General features: G+C 39.3%; 1 protein-coding gene across 3 annotated transcripts in view; it reads right to left on the bottom strand.

The window, feature by feature from the left end:
* GMDS (GDP-mannose 4,6-dehydratase) overlaps positions 1-27,213 on the bottom strand; it is a 682,863-nt gene that overhangs the window by 537,563 nt on the left and 118,087 nt on the right. For all 3 annotated transcript variants that reach the window (XR_004031331.1, XM_030817234.1, XM_030817233.1), the window contains exons 2-4: positions 17,456-17,500; positions 10,183-10,270; positions 8,484-8,593 (exon numbers count right to left, since the gene is read on the bottom strand). Coding sequence is in view for 2 of the 3 variants with exons in the window: in XM_030817234.1 (XP_030673094.1) it covers positions 8,484-8,593; positions 10,183-10,270; positions 17,456-17,500 (243 nt within the window). In the remaining variant the exon portion in view is untranslated. The remainder of the gene's footprint in view (positions 1-8,483; positions 8,594-10,182; positions 10,271-17,455; positions 17,501-27,213) is intronic.

The following is a 27,213-nucleotide window of genomic DNA, read 5'->3' on the forward strand; positions in this document are numbered from 1 at the left end:
AGGAGAACTTTCATAGAGTGTTCTCTCGCATATAAATTCTTAATGGACTATAAAGGACTTTTTAAGTGGTTTTAGATTTGAATTCAATTACTCAAATCTACAACAGGCTTCCAAGAAGACTTTGAGCCAGATGACACACAGGCACCCACCAACAGCGTACACTCCTGCCTACCCTGACGAATACAAAGTCGAAAATGCTCAACTTCTTCCTAAGAACCATGGGAATAAACTAGTCATATTTACAATCGTGGCATTTATTCATTATAAACCTAAACATGAAATTATAAAATGAAAAAGGTTTTGTATTGCAATTTTGCCCTGTAACAAACAAAAGTGGTTACGAACTGTATTAAGTATTACGGGGGCTGTGTCCACACAGGTAAAGGGACAACAGGACTGATTAGAAAGAAATGGGAGCTTGTAGAACAAAAACAAACAAAACCATAACATTACTTGACCATAGAGGTTTGTTCCATCCACACCACCTATCCACAGAGATTAAAAGCATCCAGCCTTTGCTCCAAGCACCTACTCACTTTACCTGTAAGAGAGCTAATTCTTCTAGACACAAAATGCACTATAGTATGCAGGGATATTAGGTCTAAATGCAAACATACCTTATTAATCCTCAGGCTTTCAAAGTTGTACTCACTGCTCTTTAACAAGTAAAGCATTCTGCTCATAAGGAATCTTTATTATTTGAACATTCATAACTTGCTAACAAACTAGAGTGATTTATGTTTCTCTGAGCACATCTAAAAATTACATATGAAGATAACAATGAGTTTTAAAACTCATATAACATCATAATAAGCTATATCGATTCATAAATCTACTAAGCAAAATAAGTTATCTTCAGAGACCCAATATGAAGTTACAGTTTGTGTATACTAATACATGGACAAAAATGTATTTTCAGTGCTAAAGCAGAAATATTTATTTTTAAATCTTAGAAAATGGTTAATTCACATTATACTTATATAACTGACTTGACAATTTCATTTAAAAATAATTGTATGAATAGGAACAAGCTGCTCATTCTAACAATGTCTTCATTAAGAAACTGTAGCAAATATTATTTGCCTCCCATAGCTTTTAGGGAAACTAACTTACAAACCACCATGGTATAGATATATATTGAATTAAATTGTACTACTCTAACCAAAAAGATGACTATCATTCCTGATGAGTTAGTACTGTGAATTTCTGTTTTCCGTGTATATTAATTTTATGTTAGTATCACTGATGTGCTAACATTGCACCTGGCATTGTTGAATTTGGGGATCTTCTAGCTATTCAAATACTCTTTCATATGGTATTAATTAAAACCAGTTCCCTCCAGCAAGGAAAGAACAATGTTTTAAACTCAAACCTACTGCACCAAAACTTCATTTCACTGTAGTAAACAGTGGGAATGACAAGGGGTCGGATATAAAGCATCAGAGTCCTGTGGTATCTTCCCCTCACAGTTCAACGATACTGCCCACCTCGGTATTCTTAGCTTCGTAGTGTGACAGGAAGACTGAGTGGCATCATCTCTGGGGTTGGAGACTAGGTAGCGTGTGGCTGCTTATCAACTGCAAGTCCAGGTGGGCACCTGTGAAATAAGTGCTTGAGCTGGCTCTGTGCCAAAATCTCTGCCACTTTAGAATTCTAGAGCCCATTTATTAAAAAACAAAGGATCCAAAACATCACTTTTTCCTTTAGAACACATCATAACAAGTTAACATTTTGGTGGCAGGAAATACAGTTATTTGAATGAGGAAGACATTCTTGCAATCATTTCAAACAGCAGCTAAGGCAAATGACAGGCCTCCGTCCCAGGCAGAAACAGCAAAGACGGATATGTTGACCATGTAACCTGAGCACATCCATTTCTCTAGATAATTTGCCTCAGGTTGGACTGAACTGTGAGCAGGCAGCACACTGGGACTGAAGTCAAGGACACATAGCGGCCAATGCGCATTTCCTTTCCCCCGTGCCCACTGCATTCACTGCTTGCCTCCTTCATCAGGACTTGGGGTGGTGAGGGTCCAATCCCAGGAGAGGTATTATTGGAGATAGGATGGTCAGGGGGCCTCACTGAGAAGCTGATGCTTAAGTTCGAGTGTAGTTAAAGGGAATGAGACAAGTAGATATCTAGGGAAAAAGAGTTACAGTCAAGTCCACATACATAGGCCCACAGGTAGAATCACAACTTAAGGAAATACAGCCTAAGGCAGGTGCTTGCTGCATGGATGAGAAAAACAGAAGCATAAAAAGGCTAAGTGCCCTCTTAGGTTCGTGTAGTGAGCATGTGGCATGACCAGGATTTTAAGCCACAGAAAAGTCCAAGACCCAAGGTCTGGTGTGGACCTGGATATGAAGTTTTAGAGTGTGTCCCAGGAACTGTGATGTGCACCCCTGATTTGATAACCTTGTCTGGACCATAGTTTCTTGTGAGAACATTCCTCTCTTCTGCCCCATGACAGTCGCCTATTCCAGTAGTGGTCATAACGTCTCCCCGCTGCATCCTCTGGGCACAGGGCCTGGTAAAGGGCCGATGGCTGTATTCACACGTGTTAACTTACTGAATGCTAACATGCAATTGTATGGGCCACAGGCCAGGCCCTCACCCACATTTAAGGATGTTTAACAGCTTCTCTTTCCTTCTAACAGCAATAGCTATGCTCCCTGCCTACTCCTTACTTTCCTGCTCTACTCACAGCTCCCCGTCAGGCTCCCCAGGGTCCAAAATAAATAAATGAATGAGCAAGAACACAGAAGAACAGTCCCTCTCTGCTGTTTGCTCTGGGTTTTTAATAGGCTACCCCCTATTCTTACTGTAATTACATGGTAAAGGGCCACGCTGTTGCAATTTTGTTTTGTTCTGTAATTGGGTTAGTCAGGCACTAACCAGATGTTCAACTATAGACTCCCACCTTTCACCAACCGCCCTTCCCCCCCATAATGCAATTCTCCCAATATATTTGTTCACCCACCCCCTTCCCTCAATTAGAACAGCCCCAAGAGGTTCAGGCTTCCTGGGGACGAATATGGGGGTCAGCTATTAAGGTATGAATTTCGACTCTCAGAACCACCAGGAAAATGTCACTGGAGATGACAGTTCTTTAGCTTAGGTAATTCAGTTTCTTGGGCCCTTTCCCAGGGGCCACAGATTTAATTCCCATGACTATTTTTATTCCCACCTCCATTCCTTTAACTAGCTTTTCTGTCTCATCCCTCCTCGATTCTAACTTGGTGCCAGGTCACTAATGCACTGGCCCCTTGACTCACCATCAACTCTGCTTCCTGGCTGGCATCCCAAGCTTGAAGTCTCATGTGGAGGAGTGTTTAGACTCAACCCCTTGGGGCTTCCACAGTCAGAATCTGCTAACTTGTCCCGCACAACTATGGGAGGAAATCTCAGCTTCTGCCAGATGGTCATGCCCCAGTGTACCTCCCAGGCACTCATGCCTCCTAGCAGTCCTGAAACAAAATTAAACAAATAACCTACACAGAGCCTTGAAAAGGAAAGTAATACAGATATTTAAAGGGTTAGAAAAGGAGTAGAATGTATGGAGTTATTCAATCTGAGTAAGAGAAAGTGAAAGAAAGACATACTCATGGTTTGTAACACTGACAAAGAATTTGAAAATCCTTTTCAAAACTAAAAAACAGACTAAGTAACTTTCTGTCTCCACTAAAGACACGTTCCACGATGGAATAACTGTTGTTTCTTTGAGAAAAATCAAGGCAATTCCAACATGGCATTGTGAGGCAAAGGAAAGAAATACTGCACTAGGTTCACTGTAGAAAGATCTCACCAATACCACTACTTTGAAAATGACACTAAGATTATTAAAGAAGCTGCAAGACATGGGGGACAAATCGAAAATCAGGACAGCAATTAAAGTTAAACAATTAAGAAACACTATTACTTACACAGCAAAAAACACACAAACCAACCAACCACACAACCACAACAAAAAAGCAGTTTCCTAAAACATTTTCTCCATCAAATGGGCAGGACTACGCATTGGATAATTTGTTCCTACTTGGATGATGTCATCATGCTAGGTTTAACTTCTTTTAATAACTAGTACATTTCAGTCATCTCTCACTTTCTCCCACATAAGATCAAACCAGCCTTTCAATGACCTACTTCATGAGTCATAATTTTTCTGTTTATGATTCAGAAAAATGTCTTCAGTCAGTATTTCCCAGACTGCTGTGGGTTTCTTCCAAGAACCAATTTCATCTTCATTGGTTTCCTACAGGAAACCAGACCAACTTCCTATTATTTTATTTTCCTTACTTTTAGCATACCCTAGCCCACATCAAATTAACTGGAAGTGAGAGTGATAGGAGACTTTATTCCGTACAAACAGAAGCCAACACAAACAATACCCAGTCTAGAAGTCACGGATTCAAAATTAAATGCAAATATGTGCTAATATTAGAACCTTTTTTTAAAAGGACACCAAACCAAATAACAAGAAATTTAATCTTATGGCAAACATTACACTGTCAGAAGTAACTTTTTTTGTCTAAATATATCTATGAACACAATAAATTCTACAAAGCTGATTAATATAGAGAAATTAACTGTAAGAAACAAAATATGTATTTTTTCATCCTAATTCCTTCCCTAACAAGCTACTAGAAAAAACAAACAAACAACTGCAACCCACCGTGGAGAGCCCTGGAGAGGTGAGGGAACACAGCAGCATGCTGCCAGCAACCTGACAGGTGAGCAGTCTGCAATCCCACGGCGCCATCATCCCAAGCCCCTTCCCCATGCCCGCTCTGGCCATGACTAAGCCTGTCCACAGATCACAGCATAAACAGTGGTACGGAACAAGGGATTTCGAAGGGCATTCTAAGAGAAGCTGTTCATACTAAGTACTTGAGAAGTATTTATTATCTCAGACTATGTACTATTCAGAAAAGGAGGTTTCTGAATATCAAGAACTTTGATATAAACATATATCAAATTCTCTTTCCATTCTTGTAACTCCTGACTGCAGACATAGTTTTGGGCTTTAAAAGCTCATTAAGTCATTAACTAGTAAGTAATAGGATTATTTTACATCAAACTCAAAAACCTATACATTAAAGGCAAAGGTCTAAGAAGAAAGCATTTAAGGAACATATTCTATATGCATAAACCAAGAAACCTGAAACACTAGAACAAGGGTTCTCAAAGTGAGGTTCCCAGACCAGGGACAGCATCATCTGGACACATCCTAAAAATGCAAGTTCTAAGACCCCACTGTAGACCTAAAGAATCAAGGATTCTGAAGAGAGGCCTGGCAACCCACACATGATGCTACAAGCTTTATCTATCATATTCTCTCTTGTCCCTCTATATAAAAATTTCTGGAAAAAAAAATGCATTCAATTTGCATTTCCCTTATAACCGCTCAACTTCTAAACCCCCTGCACACTGGCCAAGTTCTTCTGTCACGTCACTAAAATATTCCTTTAAAATGTCACAAATCCTCGCTGGCCTAACTGGCAAGGCCGGTGACTTTTCCTGGTGCTCATTCTCCTAGCCTCATCCCCTCTTCCTTGCACTGACCTAATTTCTTGACCGCCATGGCACAGTCCCACCCTCTGCCTCCTCCACTTCTCTCATCAGCCCTACTCGTCCTCATCCCGCCCTCTCACTATCAGCATGTTTCCAAGATTCAATCTTCAGTCGTCTACCCATCTTTCTCCAGTTACTACTTGGCATCTTTCAGACCTCAAGAGCTGAATATACACCTCTGTACCCTAGATCTCTCTCAAAACTCACAGCATATTTGAAGCTACCTTACAGCCTGCTTCCCTTGAATGTCCTTCAAGTAATGCCAGTAAAATGTTTCCAAAAGGGAACATATTTCTCCAACCCCACTCCCAAAGTTCCTCCTTGAATGTCGGTTTCTAGTACTGGTTCTATTGACCTTCTGGTCCCCTGGGCACTGCAGCCCTGGGTTTCCCTCTTCTCTAGTGACCACATCAGTGCATAGAGGAATCAGCCCCACCTGGCATCCTGTTTCATTCCTCACTCCCACCCCCATTTCTAGTGACACCATCCTCATCCAGCAACTTCCTAGCTCTTCTTAAGCCCCACCTCTAGACTCTTACCTCTAAAAGTCATCACTGAATATATCTTCCCCCGTTCAAAACATGGGGAGGCTGTCCAGGCACAGCCCAGCTTCCTACCCGGCCTTACCTCACATTTCTCCTCATACTGGTTCTGCTCAGCTCATCTAGAATGCTCGTGATGCTGCAAACATGTCCCAAGTTTTCCCACTTTTCTCTTTGCCTCATATTATTACCCCCATTTCAACTATTAGTTTCCCACTATGTCTGTAACTCTGTAACTGTCCTCTCTATACCTCAACACGAGAGCCAGTGTCGGTTCCACCATGCACTACCCGTAATACCCTTAGACGCAAGTTCTCTCTTACCCTCCTCTAAAGAATCAGACATTTGTGCCAATCACCCCTCCTACAGTTGAAACCCCCACAGCAGAAGAGTATCTGACACATCTTTTTGTACTGTACCATGCATGATACCTTGCATGAGGTAGGCACTCAATAAATATTTGTTGGAAGATTAAATGAACTTACAAACCAAAATTCTCACTTAAGAGTACCATTTCTGCCCATTAACTAACCATTAAGAAAAGCAGCCAAAATACCATAAGAAAAGATAAACTTCACATGTGTAGCAATGGAGAGGGAATCAACTCAATAGCCTATGATTTCTATTACTTACAGTACAACCACACCACAGTGATAACAAAACACTATCATGATCACTACAACTAAGAAAACAACTATAACATATTTCTGAACTATAAATATGTTTTGAAGAAAGGAAAGAATCAGCCCATTTAATACTAAATGACAAGGGGAAGGTCTTCTATAAATAAACCTTTATAAAAATTTTCTGCATCTTTCATTACAATTTTTAGCTCCTAGAAGTGATAAACTATCTATGATTACCAAGGAAACTTCTTAATCTAAAGGAAACTGAATAACAGAATGTTCATTCAAAAACATTCTGTTTTGTCTGGAAGATACTCTCATGGCTGGTCAGGAAGGTCAAGAAGCAGCCAGATGAATTATAATGTGGAAGATAGACTGACTACTTCAATTAGGGAAAAATAAAGTCTTCATTCCTGGAATGATAGAAAGTCACCACTTCTCCACAGGAAAGAAGGGATGTAATATCTCAAGCACAGTATGCATAAGAGACTTTCCAAAATGAAAAAACACACAGAGAATCATTTAGAAAAACAGCTAAGCTGTAACCTAAAGACCCTGATACCTTTCACAGACTTCGGTGAAAGTCTGGATATAGAACAGAATCATCACAGATTAAGAAAAGAAAAATGTTTCTTCATGGACAGCACAGGCAGATATGAGGTATCTTCATTCATCAATATGTAGCCATCCTTCAAGGTTAACATTTGAAAGAGATACGTATAACGAAGACTGACAATCAGTTATAAGATTGAGTTTATTGCTATGTTTCTCTCACTGTGTTCTCCACTTAGTTTCATTTTATCTAGTTCATGATTTCTTCCTTGAACAAGCAGAGGTATACATAATAGGCATTTAGCTTCCATTCTATGCAAACTTGGGGATATAGAAAAATAGCCAATCACCTAAGAAAAACTTTCTAAGACTCCTGTACTTGTTCATTAAACAGAAAAAAAAAAAAAAAACAACTCATAGATTTTCTGGAATTTTGGGGGGCTTTTATAACTTAAGAGTTACTTGCTTTTATTTCTAAGGTCCACTAACCATCTTGTCTGAACAAGTATCTAAACAGAACTCCTATCATTCATGGCTTCAGATTTCACTTATTCACGTGAGCAGGAAGACACAGCAACAAAAACTTGAATTAAGCAGATCACTAGAACCCTAAGGATGGGCCTGTGATGTTTACTGTGATTCCTTCCACAATGCGAATAGAGGAGAAAATCCACATTGGCTATATCACACTGAGGAGAAGGGAGACTAAAAAGCTTTCTTCCAGTGATTTTCACTATTCACAATTAAAAAGTTAATTCAGCTAATTTTAACATATTATTGGGACTCAAAAATATTATCTCAGCCAGTAATTTAGACGCTACCAAAAATTGATATAAAGGTTTTACTTAGTTACATCTTCCAACATTTTAACAAAACATTTAATTCACAATCTGTTATTTGAAATGGCAGAAATCACATCCATGGGCCTCACGGCTACAGGAAACAGCCCAAAATAAACAAATACTGCTATTTCAATACTAGTGGTAAGGTTTTATTATACTGTTCAACAACAGACAAGAGACTTCTAAAAAATCTATGAGTACTTCAATTAGGATTCATAAACTAACACTGACAATTCAACTTGAAGACTAAGACCAGTGATGATATGACTGTCCTGAGAAGCAGCAGACACAAGTAAAATACAGAACGCCACAGAAACACGGCCAGAGAAATCCTAATGAAAATGCTTACTTTGACGTGGCTCTGGGCTCCGAGGTTGTAGATCTCCGTGGGCTTTACTTCATTAATGATCTTCACAAGGCAGGTACTGTCAGTGAGATCGCCATAGTGCAACTTCATGTCTTCAGGATACAAAAACATCCCATTAGATAGAGAAAAGCAACATAAGCTCAATTTTTTAAAATATCAAAATTGAAATGCATATTTGGAAAGCCTGAAAACCAGGGTCAAAATGGAAATGCTGCACTGGTGGTTCTGGAGTAGCAGAATCTAACTGTCATCTTTAACCTAAACAATAGAAAGATAGCTACATAGTGCCTACGTCTGTAAAAGATGTTGGTGGTAAACTCAGAAAAACTTTTTTTAAAGCACAGTATCATGAACATGTTATACAATAACATATCTTAGGGCTCCAGGTGGTTGTAAGATGTGTTCTGCAAGAATGAGATTGGGAAAAAGAAAACCTTGTAATAACATGTATACCATCTAAAGAAATCTAACACTGATGATGATGAAGACAGCTCTCTTTGCGTTAGATACTTTTATCTAGTAATTTTTAAGTACTTTATAAACATCAACCTTAGGCCCTGCCTGAATGCCTGATGTGGTGACATAATTGATTGAAGGATGACTCCTAAATCTAAACAGATCCTTACACTGACTTCATTAGCATAAGAATTTGACACATGTGGATGGGAGATTTACTAACTTGATCTTTTCACCATTTTTACATAATATTGATCTATATCTACATCCAATGGCAGGACTGTTCTGAACTTTGCACAAAAATAATAATGATTTTCAAAGACAGCGCACTTAATGACTTAAAGTGGACAGCCTTTTACTGTAGACAACTGCACCATCTTCCTCATGCCGTCACTATCTATACAAGTAGCCCAAACCTTCAAATATGCAGGGGTTGAGGGGTGAATACAAAACCACACATGGTTTACAAGCTGACTGTATCGTCCTTGCTGGCTGGAAAAACTGGCCACATAAAGCAGGCTGAACTTGGAGTTAAAATCCCTGTGTCCTGGTGCCAGCTCTGCCTTCTTCACAGTGCGCAACCTCAGAAAACTCATAACCTCTCTGTCTCCATTTCCTCAACTATAAAGTGCTCTCTGGGTCTCCCTATCCACCTCAGGAGTTGCCATAAGCTCAAACAAGAAACCAGTCTGCTTGTGCTATATAAACTGTACAGCTACATACAGACAAATTAACAAAAGTAGCAAAACAATTGCAAATACTGACAATGATCAGTCATTTAGAACAGTTTTGATTGCCATTTATTTGGGCCTATCTTCACAAATTATTTTTAAAAATAATTAAATGTACAAAGATGGTTTAAATTGATTAAATTGGACTGAATATAAAAAGTGGGTTGGTGCACTGCCCGTATGGAAGTGCTCCTACTTGAGGGGATAAGGACACCTGCAGAGGGGTGATCAAAGGCATGCCCTTCCTTGGTCTCACCAAGCCATCTACTCCACAGCCTTCTAACAGCCAAACCATCATGACACTGTGGCCTAGGGCAGTGAGCAGGGAAGGTTTTCAAGGCATGTAAATTGTATTCAGTGCAGTAATTCATGGGTAAATAATTGTGACTTGTTGGGCTTTGACAAAAAATGACATTTGAAAACACCTTATCTGAACATAGGAACATCTGAAAACACCTTATAGAAAGAGATTCCAGAAAAAGAAAATGACTTACTTCCTTCAATGTGAGCCTGGGGATTCTTATACAGATGCTCGATTCGACCCGTATTAAATGAACTGGACCGCCGTACAATTCCATGGACCTGAGTTTTTACAGTGTGGAAAGATAAATGTGCAATGAGGACTAACAGACAACTTCTTTAGCTAATGTTTAGCTTTATGAAAAAAATGATTTGTAAGCATTATTTTAAATTATTAGAAATAGTCCCACTGCTTACTTTCTCCCCAACCACTGTCCACCAGCTACCAACATCCTACCTCTGTCTTTCCCCAGTGATTTTACTGCCAATCTCAACAAACGTAATCAGGTAATTATGTGACTTCATGCTTAGTTGTAGATACTCAAATGTCTCCTTTTCCAAACACACACACTTACAGCCTAACTGCTGACAAAAATATCTTTTCCATTTGAAACTGAAGACAGACCATTTGAAGCCGTATCGGTAAAACAGCGTTTGTGGCCTGCTTAACACAGAGCACAAGGCCATCACATCTTCTCAGTGGCCTCAGAGCCTGCATTTTGCATCTACTGAATGTATTTCTGGAGCCACAGACATAATCAGAGAGCAGATATTACTATGCAGCTAAGTAGAAAAGTCAGAAAGCTAAAGAGCACGGGTAAGAGACAACATTTATGTACTACTCGATTTAAGACCTAAAGAAAACTCAAACGAAGAGAGGATTCTTAAAATTGTTTTATCTTGACTTAACCATAGGTGGGGGGCAGGGGGAAAGTTGATAGAACAGGAATGTAATGCATACTTGCCTGATATTGAAGAAAAGACTATTTGTGTCTGACACACAGGAGAAATTGTTCCAGACCTGGTCCCACTTCCTTCTCATGTCAAGATTGCTCCCTTTGTGCTGCCAATGCTAACACCAGCTTATGTCACCAGCTGCCCAAGTTCCAGTTCTACTGGTGGCAGTTTTAATCCTTGACTTATTTTAGAAGTGTTCCTTCTTATGTTGAAAAGTTCATTTGCAGCTGAATATACTTCTATATTTTAACTCAATCATTTCTATTTCAAACCAAAATTAATCCTTGGTATGACTCGAATATTCCAAATACGGAGGTAAATTATAAGAATATAAGACTTTCTTTCAAACAGAAAGAAATGTCATCATTTTAAATGGCATACATGAGAAATTGACTTCTGCAAAGGATACAACACACCCACAGTTAATATTTCTGTTGGTTAGTTGCTTTGGAAGAAAAGCACTCATCAACATTATTTTCCAAAAGAACGAAACCAAGAAAAGTTGGTAAACATGAAAATATTTTAGGAAAGGAACTCAGCAAACTTGGTTTCACATTTTAGGAGGCAAACATTCAACCCTAGGAAGTATTCAATTGAGATTTGGCTACACATATCTTCTTAATTTAAACGTGGAGAAAACACTAATTTTAAGCTTATCTGTTCTACTTCATGATCTCCAATTTTTCAGGTTGCTAGTTAATTGTAAAGTTGAACTGCTCTATAAACTTAATTTTAACAAAAACTATATATTTCACATATATACTTATACATAGCAAAACTTGTGTTTACTATCAAAGTTATTTATGAAATAGATTTCTCAGATGTAAATTCTCTGTTTTATTAAATAGAAAAGAATGTCTATATTCTAAAAACAGTAATTTAAGTTTGACAATGAAAAGAATAACAATAGTGTTATTTAGGCTATCTTCTCTAGATTGCTGGATTCTGGGGAAGTCACATATTCCAACAGCCCAAAATATACAGACATGCCATTTATTAATATATATTCATTACATATAAACATAAAAAGCTTTGACAAAAATATTAAATGATTTTGATGCATTCCATCTAAAATGCAGACAACTATACAAAGTCACAGCCAATCATAACCAAGACTTTACTGTCACATTAAAAATCACAAGCATTAAGCCCTGGTTGCTTTTTTTTTTTAAATCAAGTGTTTTAATTTCCTCTAAGTCCCAACATTTGGTATGTGTACACAGGGAAAGAAAGACCTGCCAAATGCTTAATCCATGACAGCAGGTATTATTCTAAGAACTAATGAAAGCTGGGTCTGTCTGCTTCTGAGACAGGTGAAATACAAACTTCAAGACAAACCAAAATGTGTGCAAACTGCATAATCTAGTTAAGAATTTGAGATTAGCGGCTTTCTCTTTACAGAAGGGATGTAGGTAGAGCTTTTTGTTTGTTTTTATAAGGATTTTGGGAGAAAAAGATATGAGGAGTTAGGAACCAAATTGAAAAGATAAAAGAGCTGAATTTGGCTTTATATAAACTTAATCAAAATCATTACAAAGTTACAGTAGTTCAAAAACAAAATATAGTTCTGAAACACTGAGGTCTTATAATAAATGAAAATGAGTTTTTTGACAAATTTCATGTCCCTCTTAACAAGGTGATAAAAAGGAAAATTTCAAGTTCTTTCCATTCAAAACAAAGTTGGTTTAACTTCAAAATCCACAGTCAGATCAGGTAACATAACAGAAATGCTTTATTATTTATTAATTATGATCAAGAAAATGGAAAATTATTATCACTGAATTTCAAATTCTTAGTGTCTAGATTTCTCTTGGAGGCAAGGATGACTCCCAGGGATGGTTGATGTCACTCACCTTTTGAAAAGTGTAGATTATTTAAGTAATATCAATAGCTAACACTTACACAGCAATGATCATGTACTAGACACCGTTCTCTATATGTATTAAATCACTTAATCATCACAACAACCTTACTATAATATTAGCGGTCCCATTCCATGAATGAGGACATCGCCTGAGATAACACAGCTAGTAAGTGGCAATGTTAAAGGACACAGACTTGGTCAACCCTGCCAACACACAGTATAGTTTCAAAATGAAATCCATAAAAGCTTCGCCTTTTTTTTAAATCAAAGTATAAAGGTTTCTGGGATAACAACCCAGAAGAAAAATAGTTCAAGGATTCTCATAGATGAAGAAAGAAAGTATAGCAACTCCATGTTCTAACAAAAAATCTCCCAGAGATAACAATGGGACTATCCTTATATCCATTTCTTTTCTATGCTGATACTTCATGTCACAATTTACCTATCCTTTAAGTTCTGATACATTGTGTTGTAGCTGTTACCAAGTTATTTAATATATTTCATATAGTCCCAGATTTTAGCTTTTAAAGGGTTCAACATTGTCTTTACTTCTCTGGTTTTCCTCTGTACCTAGTGCAAAATGGGTATAAAAGTGTGTTGTTGGTTTATCTGCTAACAGTGGTGCTGGAAACGCACTCAGAACTAGAATGCACTTTCATAAAAAGCTTCATTTCTGTCAATCCTCCATTTTCCCTTATGACAGGAAGAAATGCAAACAGCTCCAGCTTCCTAGGCAACAGAACATGCCTGCTGCTCAGGAATACTCATTAATGAATCCAACTAAAGAGCCGATTAAAGATCCGTGTCCACTGGCTTGTCCACATTAGACCCCACGTCACTCTGCCACCTCCATATCAATAAGCCCATGAGTCCCACAGAGCTCCACTGGGCTAAGTATTTTCCATATACTGTCTTATCTAATCTCCACAACCACCTCAGGAGATAGGTGTGCTTATCATCCCCATTTACAGAAAAGGCAACTAAGTCTCAGAAGGGTCAAGTGACTTGCCCAGGGTCACGGAGCCTGCAAGTGGCAGAGGAAGAGTGAGACACAGATGTCCAGTGCCCAGCCTGAGGCTCCTTTGCCACAGCGAGCTAACCACTTTGTCCACCCCTCTGGCTCTGTGCTGGTCAACAGGGATAAAGGAGAATGATCCTCTGCACTTCAGCAATGTGTAGAATTAAGTGTATAGAGTAATCAAAGAGTGATCGTACATAAAACCCAGCAATTCTTGGGTTTCCTCATTATGAGATGACACCTATAGGTAATAAAGAATGAAAGAGTGTTACATCTATTCTCCTTATGCTCTCCTTAACATTTAATCCTGAGCAAAATTCAAGAAACAAACAACATTAAAAACTGTCACTTTAAACTTTTAAATTCAGTCTCTTCTCAGTGAGAAGTAACCCTTCACTTTTTCACTTCAAACGGTTCATTCAGAGCATGATCAGATGTGTGGATTTCAGAGGCCGCATCTGATGGCGAGGCCCCATGGCTTCAGGAATCTAAATGTGCGTGAGGTGATACAAAGTGATTAACCATAATTAATCAATCTGTTAGTATACGCTATTGCTTTTCAAGTCATCCGCAAATGCCTATTTTTGCTTTAAGGCCAGCTAAGTTACTTGTACTTTCATTTTGCTTTTCTGATGGGATAAAAAGTAAAGGAGTGCGTCTGACTGTGCTACATGAATTCCATACACAGGGTTTGTTTTTGCCTACACCACCCATCATCACTATCCCACCAACCTGGCCCTGCTCTCCCGCATGCTCCCCTCCAGGTGACCGTGGCCTCTCCACACTGCCCATGCTTCCCAGCTTCAAAATGCACAGCTGGCCTTACCACTGCTAACCAACCAGTGTGCCTTTCTTTTCTAGAAAGAACAACCAGCCTCAGCATGAAGCCTCTTCTTCACAGCGTTTATCTGTTCCTGGTTTGTCCTCTGCTATCCCTAAGTAGGTTGTTTCCAGCTGTTCCTGACCTTAGTAATATGCCTCATACAAAGGCTAGATTCAAAATAATATGGTAACCCAGAGAAGCAAGGCCTCACAGATTTAAAATGTCTTAGCATGGTACCTTGTTCAACCTCATCATATGATTCAATCAATCACCTGATCTCATCTAAACCTTTAGCTGTGCTGGTTTCTCCATCTGTAGTACCCAGGCAAGCAATGTCACACTGACTGGGGTCATGTTAGAAAGAACAATTCCCAGAGCCCTGAACCGGCCTTCTGTGTCTTAACAGAGCCTGAGTGATTCTGATGCACACTAAAGGCTGAGAGTCTGAAGTCTGAAAGCATCCAAAATTGCTGATGTTGACCACCACCACTGCCCCCCACCCCGAGTTCACACATAATAAAATACGTCCCTCTCTCATCCTAATTCATGCAATCTACTAACCCTATTCTTTTACTCATGGCCTTCAATAATCAGGGACTGCAGCTGATAATTTGGGAAATTTTCCAATGCAGCCAATTTGAAAAATTACTCTAACATTTACTTTGACCTAAGCATAAAAACATAAAGCCTGTGCCACCATCAGGTTCCTCTTAATGGTTTATTCTCCAATTATACCAATCTCCTAAAATTGAGGACAGCAGCCTATTAAAATTGAATACAGTAAGGATAAACACACTTACAGTCCCATGATATGCAGAGCTCACATTTTCCCTGGACTAGGAAGAGAACTAATTTCTGATTATGCTTTGTGGCTGTGTACTTTCCCGCTAGAGTGTCAACCATGTTTCCTTCTATCAGTTTACGGATCTCTCTCCTAAACCTGTTTTCTCTCTCAACCATTGTTTCAGTGATAAATTCCTCCCATTAACTATGATTTGCCAAGTGGGCCTTCTATTATCTTTTTGTATCAGAATAAAATCTGCTCTCACAATTTCAAATACCACAAAAACATGTGCAGCTTATCAGGCAGTCCTAGGTTCTTGTTACATCTATTTGCAAATCTCTCATCCTTCTTGTCTTCTGAAGTCTGCTAGTTCCTTAACAAGGGACACCTAAATGGAGATCTGCTTCTCTGCCTTTTCCAGTAACACTGACAGTACCAGGTGCTTGAGAATGGTTGCCATCTACACATCCAAACTCGCCCTGTCACTGTCACTGGGTCCACCATCACTGCAGCGCACAGCCGTGCTCCCTCCTCCTCTGGACTAGACACAGACGCTGCCTGTTAACACCACCCTCACCTCCAGTCACAGCCCACCTTGTCCCCCAAGAGTGGATCTCAACACTCACGTGGTTTTGAGCGTCACTTCTGACATGCCACCTCAATCGTCACAAGTGCAGCGATTTCTGCTCAGCTAGCTCATTTTCTAGGTTCACTCAATACACAACAACATCACTAATTCCTCTCTAGCCACCAAACATATCTCAGCTGGTCCCAAATATCTGAAACACAGTATGGGCGTCTCTCTGCCAAGTTATTCCTTTTAATAGATATTAAGGCCTTAGGTTAATCTAGCCTGAATAAATATAAGTCTTTCTCTAAAACCAACACTTTGTACTACACATAACCTACTCTAAAACTCTCTGCTCTGTAGAATATGCATTTCTTTCTCGATTATTAAAGCAACTTATGCATATGAACATACGTATACATATGTATTTTCATAAATCCATTTATTTTGATATAATTACAAAACGTAGCATTAGCTATTAGGTCAGGGTACAGAAGGTGCTAAACACATCTACTGTTACTTCTTCAAGTCTAAAAGTCAAGGCTCTCAGATTATGAGTTAAAAGAAAACTAACTTTTTGTCTTCAAATAATGTTGGCATTTAGATGCCAAATTATTTCCTGTTGTGTTTCCATTTGCCCCAATTACACATTTTTAAAACAATGAATCCAACTAAAGAGCCGATTAAAGATCCGTGTCCACTGGCTTGTCCACATTAGACCCCATGTCACAACAGTTAGAATAAACAGACAATCCTAAAGTATTAATGTAAACATTCATAAAGCAGATCGGAGCATACAGCCACGGTAAAGGTTTCTTTTTTTCTGTATAGCATGAATTTATATACATGTATATATCTGAAAAACGTTCTTTAAAAAATTAAGTTGTACACACTTAGCACATCAAAATTAATATATAAAACTTGTTTCTTTTAAGGAAAGGGGAAACGGTGAAGACAACGACAAAAGCAGCAAACCTAAAAGTTTCAGCTCCATAAAATATATGGTTGCCTATTAGAAAGGAAAACCTCCAGGTATAAATTTTTCATTCAAGTTTGCCAACGATCAGCTTGGTTTTTATTGCTCTCTGTAATTTCTGAATTAAGTGACTTCATTGTGAGTAGGACTTTCTTATGAAACACATTACATCATAAATTAACCAGAGTCATGTTACAGCTTCGCTTGCACAGGCTGCTGTGTTATCGGAGAATGTGGGAAGTGTGCACCACAGCTGAACACTGTAAGTGCAGGGGAGCCACCAGTGCTCACCAGCAGATAAACAGCACAATGGGTTGGCAGGCTCACAAGCCCAAAGACACATTCTTCCCTGGATTCTGATTTGTTATCTGCGTTTCAGTGGAAAACACACTCAGAGGACAGCAGCACAGGAAGCATGTGGCCGCCGCATGTGAGCAACCCCACCAGCCTGCGCCTGCTTCCCATTGACTCACTCACCTCATAGCCTTTCTCCAGCAGGAACTCAGCCAGGTAGGAACCATCCTGGGAAGAAAGAAAAAATTGCAAAACGTCAGTCTCATAGTGGGATAGAAAGGTGGTCTAGATGAAGAGTTTTGAGAAAAGCATTTAAAAGGCTACCTAACATAAGGACAATGGCAACCTAAAATAAAAATAACACTAATAATGTCGATAAATGCCACATGGTGTTCCACTATACACAAAGCATTTTCACAAACAGTATTCATTTGAGCTTCACAGAAGACAGAGGATGAAAATGAAATCCAGGAAAGCGATATGCATCAACAGACACCATGAAGTTCCAGAATCAGATGGATTTGGGTTTAGGTTTTGCCACTTACTAGTTGTGTGAAACATACAGAATATGGGGGCAGAATGCCTTGGTGTCATAGCAACATAAAGCAGAAATCTTAGTAATTCTGGGGGGTCATTAAAAAAGATCACTGGGGGTCAGGCACAGTAGCTCACACCTATAATCCTGGTACTTTGGGAGGTCAAGGCAGGAGGATTACTTGCATCCAAGAGCTGGAGAACAGCCTGAGCAACACAGTGAGACCTTGGCACTATTACAACAAAACAAAACAAAACAAAACATTGGTGGAGATGGGGTCTCACACTATGTTGCCCAGGCTGGTGTCAAACTCCTGGACACAAGTGATCTTCCCACCTTGGCCTCCCAAACTGTTCAATTACAGGTGTGAGCCACCATGCCCAGCCCAAAACATCTTTAAAAATTGGCCAGTCATGGTGGCTCGTGCCTGTGGTCCAGCTACTTGGGAAGCTGAGGTGGGAGGATCACTTGAACCTGGGAGTTCAAGGCTGGAGTAAGCCATGATTGCAAAACTGCACTCCAGCCTGGGTGGCAGAGGGAGACGTTGTCTCCAGAGGGAAAGAAAAAAAATCACTGGGGAAGGGATAAGATGGGAGCTAGGTGGGTTGGGGATATGGAAGGGCTAGTGTGGACAGGAAAAGACTCCATGGTAGAATAAAGAAGGCCAGGGGACGCAGAGGAAGGTGAGTACCTTTGGAGGGCTGGCCTTTCCAGGCAACGGCCACAGCTGGCTACTAACCCTAAAGGTTCTGGAAAATCACTGAAGGCTTGAAAGGGTTTTAAGGTGGCAGGGAGCAGGATGGGGATCAGATTGTATTATTATGCACATACACATACGAACTTTTAAAAAAAGAAGATATTCTCTTTTTTTATAAAATCATAAGTATTTCCTATGTATTAATCTTAAATCATATAGCTAATTCCTGCCTTAAAATGAAGGTGTCTGACAAAATACAGAGATTCTCAAATGGTTCTTAATAATTCTTTTTAAAATTTCTGGGTAGGGGTCTTCATTTGACCTAAAATATTTCATATGCCACTTTTAGAGGGAAAGCATGAAAGACATATAATTAAAGTATTTAATAGGTCAAAAGTACAAAAATCACCATTCCTGAGGTGCTATAAAAAGTCACCAGCCTCTCTCAGAAAATAAATTGGTTAAACATTTTACAGTCGATCCCATAATTGCTCCTCTGCTTTCTGCCCAACTAGAGGGTCCCCATCCATCTCATTCAGATGAAAAGATAAAAATGGGAAGCTCCAACCACTGGAAATTCGTGTCCTCAAAAGTGGTTGGGGACGTTTGGGTTTTCTTCGGTTTCTTCAATTTGAATAGGCTTTAAATATCCCTTTGAGCTTCAAAAGCTCCTACCAGATAGTCCAGGGGAAAAAAAAAAAACAAAAAAAAAAACCTTTTTCTTATTACTTGACCAAAAGCTGGTATTGGAAACACCCTATGGGTCCTGACAATGAAAGGACTGCCAAGTGAGTGTTTCCTACATTAATGCAGAAGTCGTGCATAAATTCAGGCAGAATGACAAGGCGAAGCATACAAGGGACACATTCTGTGGTTCATTAAAACCTGGAGCAGATTTTCTTCTTCTTTTTTAAGATGGAGTCTCGCTCCTTCACCCAGGCCGGAGTGCAGTGGTGTTATCTTGGCTCACTGCAACCTCTGCCTCCGGGTTCAAGCGATTCTCACGCCTCAGCCTCCCAAACAGCTGGGATTACAGGTGCGTGCCACCACCCCCAGATAATGTTCATATTTTTAGTAGAGACGGGTTTTCACCATGTTGGCCAGGCTGATCTGGAACTCTAGACCTCATGTGATCTGCCTGCCTCGGTCTCCCAAAGGCTGAGATTCAGGCGTGAGCCACCATGCCAGGCCTAAAATCTCCAGCCGATTTTCTTCTGACGTCTTGAGGTAAATATTCCAGTTTACAGATTCATGTGGAGAAGAGAAAATGTTTGGCATATTCTTTTTTAATCCCATTCTTACAATTCTTACGGTTTTTACATATCTAAAATATATGTCAGATAATGACACTGACCATTATCTAAGTTGGATGATGACACTGACCAATTCAGACTATGACAAGCCAAGTCGGGCTACACAACCATTGAAAATGTTATTATAGGATAATCAATATCCCTATAAATCAATCAATGAGAAAACAGCTTAATAGAAAAATATTTACAATAAGAATAATAATTTGGCAGTAGGTTGGAAAGCCCTGTAAAGTATGAAGTTTGGACTTTGTTTGGCTATTATTGTTTTGAAGCAGGCAACACTACACTTCTATTCATTCTCTTGGAATAAAAAGTTTGAATGCTTTGTGTTCTACCATAGCTACATTAAATGTTGAAAAAAAAAAAAAAAAAAAAGCCAGAGGTAAACGTGCTAGAGATCCCTGAGGTGGGAAGAGCTGTGATTATTTAGAGAGCTGATGTGAAACAGACCTGACCAGGACTGAACCCTGTCAATAAGGTCTTGTTCTTCTCACCCAGGCTGCTTCTCAGACTTTCCACCGACACTGGAACATTCTGAACCAGTGGTGGCACCGGCTTCCTCCTCACTTCCTTGCCAGGCCTCTCGAGTGATAGGGCCTGGACCGCACAATGAGTGGGAAACGAGCCGAGCGAGGGCTCCTGGTCCCCAGCCCAGGGGGCCCAGCTGGCCGCCCCCTCGTCCTTTCCCCAGGCCCCTGGGGGACTCCAGGAGAGACACAGTATCTGAGCAGGCAGACGTCCGCCAAGCCAACAGGATGGTGGTTTCCGCCGCCTCTTGAAGCACAGGGCTGATAAAGAATGCTCCAATCAGACTAATGACTGAAATGTCATAGCAAATGAGAACCTACAACTACCATTAAATTCTGACACTTGACTCCTCTGAAACAAGGAACAAATAGACTAAATCTGTAACTCATTCAGTATGAACACAATCTGGTATAAAGTCCTGCCTAGGTTCAATCCTTGTTACAGAAAACTTTTTAATTCTAAAGATAATGTCCCAATGTGACCCTTTTAATTTTTCACATGGGCTATTAAGGGTACCTATTTTATATTAAATGCCATACTATTTTGAGCAATCACCATGGCTTTAGCATTTTCAAGACACAGAAATATTTTCCTTTTTTTCTTTTTGAGACAAATTTCACTCTTGTTGCCCAGGCTGGAGTGCAATGGCGCAATCTCGGCTCACTGCAACCTCCACCTCACGGGTTCATGTGATTCTCCTGCCTCAGCCTCCTGAGTAACTGAGATTATAGGTGTCCACCACCACACCCAGCTAATTTTTTGTATTTTTAGTAGAGACAGGTTTCACCATGTTGGCCAGGCTGTTCTCAAACCCCTGACCTCAGGTGATCCACCTGCCTCGGCCTCTCAAAGTGCTGGGATTATAGGTGTGAGCCGCCCATCCTACTTTCACAAGAACTAAACTAGGAAGGTGGGCAGATATTTGGCATCTCGGGTAGCTGGGGCACAGGGGGGTTAGCCAACTCTTCTAATATCACACTAGTTACAGACAAAGCCAGGACTAGAATCCTAGCCACTCATTGTTTCGAAGCAGAAAATAATCTCCTTCTTCCCACTCCTTTACCAGGCACCAAAACATGTCAAAACCCAACAAAACAATAAAAGACCATAAAAGATACATTTTCAAACCAAATTGATTTAGTCATTTTCCATTACAGGGTGTTTTATGGATTAAACAGTGCTTCCAGTTTTAATCAAGTGACCCAAACACAGAGAAGTCATGTAATTTTAGAACACTCCAGAGCTCAGAGGAGGGAGAAAGGATACAGCACCTGAGATTTTCCAGGTCTGGGTTTTTGGGGCACTTGCACTGCCCATGCAGTGGTTCAGTGTTGTTTGGAGGTGGATTTAGAGTGCTGGTGGTTGTAGGTCTGGCTTTGGGGCCAAAGGGCAGGGCACCAGGGTCCCACGGGGCCAGGTTTCAGTGTTCCTGACGCCTACCCTGTTCTTCCGAGGGGATGGACCCTCACTTTTCATGAAGTACTCAGAAATGTTCCAGACAGAGCTATGTAAAAATTAAAGACCAATTCCAGAAATTCACAGAATCATGTTTTGACTACAGTATGACAACTACCTAAAATTCCACAACTATGAAAAGCTGAAAGAAACACAGAAAGTCTCTCCCTTCTCTCAATGACCACAGATGGCTGAAAAAAGGCTGATCTCACATCCACACCCCCCCACACACACCCCATCCAAACCCACACGCATGAGGGCAAGCCATCCTCCTGCAACACAGAAAAACGAGTATTTTTCTCCTCTCTTCCAATACACATGAATAAATAGCCCAGACAGACAAACAAAAAGGGAACTTTCTTATATGCAATGTGAGAACTTGGCCCCTCTGAACTGCATGCTAAATCATACTGTATGTTTCTACTTAAGCACCCTGTGGCAGCTTCTTTGAAGAGGGTAAGGTCATGGTACTGGGCTAAAGAAACCATGCCACTAATAAAACGAATCTCTTTGTTTAGATCATCTCAAGCATCAGGAAATAGAATACCCCCTTCTGCAAGAAGAGAAAGCACTCGTTTGCACTGCCTTTTTATGTTCTTTAACTCCATGTTGTCTAATTACTCCTAAAGCATCTTCCCAGCTAATCGGAATTACAATATCAAGGTAATCTGTACCTCTAATAAGCAAAATACGAACACTTCAATGATTAACAAATGATGATGTTTTGAATGAGAATGAAAACTTCCAATGATTTAACCACTGCTGTGAAGAATACAGTGACAGAATATAATAGAAAAGTATTTATACCTAGGTCATGTTTGTAACACAAATCATTGGACAAAATCTCTGTCAGACACAAAATTCAAAAGACCATGGGGATTAATTAATCCAACCCTCTCATTTTACAGATCAGGAAATTGAGATTCAAAGCAAGTAAATATTTATTGTACAGTCACAGTTAGGAAGCAGCAGAACCTGCAACCGAAAAATAAAAATGAAAACCAGGTCTCTGGATTCCCAGACCTCAGAATTTTGCACTAAAACATACCGAATAAATATCTAAAATGAAGAGGCTGGACTAATGACTACAAATGAGAACCAGGTAAAACAAATGGAATTACCAAAGTGAAGAACAAGAATAGAGCCAATAATTATCAACAGAGCAATAATTAACTAATTAGTAGAGAGGAAATGAGGATATCATCAATATTTAAAACAGAAATAACTCCCATCTCCTATAGTCTTCAATGGTGAAAAATATATCCCCATAAAAGCTGCTGTCACCAAAGAACCAACTTTCACTTTCTTTGATTTACCTCCTGCTAGAGAGAAGCACTGCAGTCCAGCAACATGATCAATAACCTCTGAATAATGAAGAATTGCTTATGTCCAGCAGCTAAGATACTCTGTACATAGCCACCCCTTCCCTCCTTTCAAGGGCAATCGCCTTGCAAACAGGTGCTCAGTGGTTGCACATACACCTCAAACACATCAAGAAAAGAGAGCCGCTCTGTGGCCAGACACAATACCTTCTAGTATTGGGTGATGAGTGTAAGGCTAACCAGGTATCAACGTTTTAGAGGCCAGAGGCTTTCAATCATCCTTTATATTGGTCTATCATGGCACAGAATTCTCTCCCCCAAAACATACTCAGTTTCAATACATTGCAATGTTATGTTATGTCCATTAGTTTGATTAGAAAAAAAGATTTACATATAAAAAATATCAAACAGGGAAGAAATGCCCTAAAAGATTAATTAAAAAAAATACTTTCCTCAATGTGATAGGTTTTTAAAAAATGGTACAAACATGTTTTTTCATTTTTTGACTAGTATTAACACTACAGAGATTTTGGTGTTTGTGACCTTAATTTTTTTTTCAGGGAATTATATATACACTTTACCTATTTTTCTAGTAGGCTGTGTTTTACCAATTGGTTTGTTCTTAAAAGTATCAAGAACATGTATAAAATTGACTAATTTTCACCTCCAATGAAAGCCACTCAAAAACTGGTATTCTGAAGCAGGCTAGCAAATCTTCAGTCTCTTTTATATTGCAAATGATTATTGTAAACCCTTAGTATAATATTAGAGCAAAGAAGGATGCAAACACAACGTGAACTCAGGAGTTCACATCTTTGCACAACCCAACATGTGTAATAATACTAATTTCAACATACTAAAATAATTTTCTATAATTTAGGCAAACTCTATTAGGAAAATGAGACTAAAGGGTTTAAAACAAGCAGGTACAAAGGAAGCAACTGTTGGTAAGGTATAGAAAGATTAACTTTTAATTAAATGATTAGGAGAAAAACAGCACACACACACACACACACACACACACACATACACACACACGCTCCAATAAATACAGTCCCAGAAATGCTGGAAAAGCCTCGAAAGGACAACCAGTCCCCAACTTACGATGGTTCCACCTACAATTCTTCAACTCTATGAAGGTATGAAAACGATACACATTCAGTACACTCCTCGACTTACAATGGAGTCTAAGATAAACCCATAATACATTGAAGATACTGTAAATCAAAAATGTACTTTCGATATTTTCAACGTACAAAGGATTTATAGGGACAGACCCCCACTGTAAGTTAAAGAACATCTGTAAATCCAAAGGCATCTATTAACAGCCTGTGTGTGTGCTCGGTGGTACATAATACATAGATACAGCAAGGGTGAGTCCACCTGCTCATCACTACATGAATACAAGCATGCCCAAGGAATACAGTATCTCACTGGTTTTCCTGTTTTTTTTCTTAACGTAAGTTCCTTTTGTTTGAACCTCTATTTTCCTCTCCCTCCCTCCCTCCCATTCTTGCCACTCATACTGAAGTTTTTATCCATCAGAGAGAAAAAAATCTTCATGTGGCCTACTATCACTACAAATGATGACAGCAGTACTAAGAAGGGTAGTGAGCACTTGTACAGCACTTGGTATATGCCCAGCATGCACTAAGTGCTCTGCATTCAGTATCTTTTTAACTCTTCACAATAACCCCATGTTGTTGGTACTGTTTTCATCTCGATTTTACAGATGAGGAATCTGAGGTGAATTGAGAGGTAATAGCTCAGGGTCTAATAGTTAGTAGGTAGAACAAGGATTTAAACTATGTCTACTTGTAATACACTATTTATATGGCAATTTGCTTCACTAATAGGATCGATCCCTCTATAATGGATACTGTTAGAATGGATAATGATGGGCCTAGAGATATTTTCACATAAAATATGGCTTCTATAGAATGTATTAACAATGACTATCAAACACCCATTTGGACCATAGGTGTTATGGGATGGAGGAGGACAGGAAGGAAATAAGAAATTTAGTCCCTGCTCTATTGCTCTGAGAAGTATCTGGGAAGCCAGGCATTTCCTGGCCTAGATAGGATTATGTTTCAACATCGGCTAGGACCTCCAGATTTCACACACATCCACCCACATGTGGACAGGACTAGAATAATAAGCAGGTAACCTGTCCAGCTAATCAAAACGTTCTTGCTATCAGAGAATGCCAGTAGATGCATGAGTCACAGACAGAAGGTGGCAAGGCTTTGTGGATGAAAGAAAAGCTATGAAATACTACCACACTGACCTCTTCTATACTGGATGGCACAGTGCCCTGGAAAAATAAATCACCACACACGAGCATGAAATCAGCATTGGGAAAATACACAGGAAATATAAGAAGAATATCCCTATCAAATCCTTTTAAAGATCTGCCTAACTGGCCAGTTCAGTGCTGATGTGAATAACTCCTTTCAAGTTTACAATATACTAGCTGAAAGTTTTTAGAACTCAGGGTTCCAAACACATTAATAAAGATTTGTACAGGTGTGTAGGGAAGTTAATAATAAATTAACAGTGAGCTTCACACTGAAATAACAACCTCTTTGCAGTAAATAGCTACACATATTAAAAAATTAAAACTGTATGAAAAATAAAATTAGAGCTCCTCTCTCCTCCCTTTCTCACTATCTCTCAAAGTGACAGGCCACACAATTAAAGGCTGTTTCTTTGCAAAGACCACGCTTTGCAGTTCTAATCACTCGAGTGATTTATAGAGGAAATGATGTTTTGCAGGTACTCTAAAACAGAGCTGCACTTTGTCCAGTGTGCAAGGCCATGTTAATGAAAACCTTTAAATTTGGAAGGAAAAAAACTGCAGTAAAAAGAGAATTATGAAATTTTAGTATTTACTTGATTTATTAATGTTTCCTTGTACATTTTTTTTTTTATAATTTGTGTCCTGGCTAAGGCAGGAAGGCAAAACAAATGTCCTTTTGTTTATGGCTTTAAAAAGGTCATAAGAATAACAAAAGGATACATAAATACTGATGACTATATCTTTCCCTATTTCACTGTACATTAGTTTAACAGTCTGCTACTGAAATACTGCTGTTGGTTAAGCACAGAGTTAACTATTTAAAAATATTCTTGCTCTTTTTAACCCAATTTCTTTCAAGGATATAATTAATCCAGTTAAGACCGTTCTTAAAATATGTGCATGTCATGATAGAAATGTCACTTGTCAACTCCCTGATGCATTTCAGATCTGCTCTGCCACTACAGAGTTCCAGCCAGGCAGGAAACATTGTAAATCACTGAAGAAACATACAAGTTAAGAACTGTGATTTTGTTACTTAAAATTACTGAAAAATAGACAAAATTCAAGCATATATACAGGAGTGTAAATGCAGAAATCTGTAAGCATTTACCCAGAAAGGTGCAGATCATTAAACTAATAAAGCTAACTCATACTCAGCACCCGAGGATATATCAAATTTTGTAAAAACAACTTTAAGTCACCAGAGGCAAGGAGAGCTCCAAGCTAGCACAAAGAATGTTGATTTCACTGGGGTGTGGTGACTGGGGATAGGTTCACCTGGCAAAACTCAATTCTGTGGGCTACTAAATCTCTGTATTTGTTAGGTTGTGCTATATTGTGTATTAGGGTTCTGCCACCCAAAGAAGGTATCCAAAATAACTTGGGGTGGGCATGGGGGAATCACATATTAAAAGTCCAAAAGTCTGTGCCTCCTTCATGCTTGCAGCTCTCTTCCAGTGTCACTGCCTTGTAGACTGTACAATCATGGTGTGATTCTAGATAGCTCAGCTCCACCACAGAAACAAAGGGGATAAAATGAACAGTTGGCGAGATACTGAGATTGCAGTTTGAACCTCTACAAGACTAATGCTTTTAGGTTGTTTTTTATTTTGTTGCTTTGCTTTCTTTTGCCAACAGCAGCGGGGGCTTAGCTCTTATTCAACCATATACTTTTTAAAATCTCTACTTAGTGGTACTGATAGAAAACATTTTCAAGATTCCACTGAAAAAGACCAAAGCTTTGTAAGGGTAGTGGAGTTCTCTAGGTGGAAAAATAACTTCCTGGCCT

This window comes from Nomascus leucogenys, chromosome 8, assembly GCF_006542625.1.
Source record: "Nomascus leucogenys isolate Asia chromosome 8, Asia_NLE_v1, whole genome shotgun sequence".
Classification (NCBI taxonomy): Eukaryota; Metazoa; Chordata; class Mammalia; order Primates; family Hylobatidae; genus Nomascus; species Nomascus leucogenys.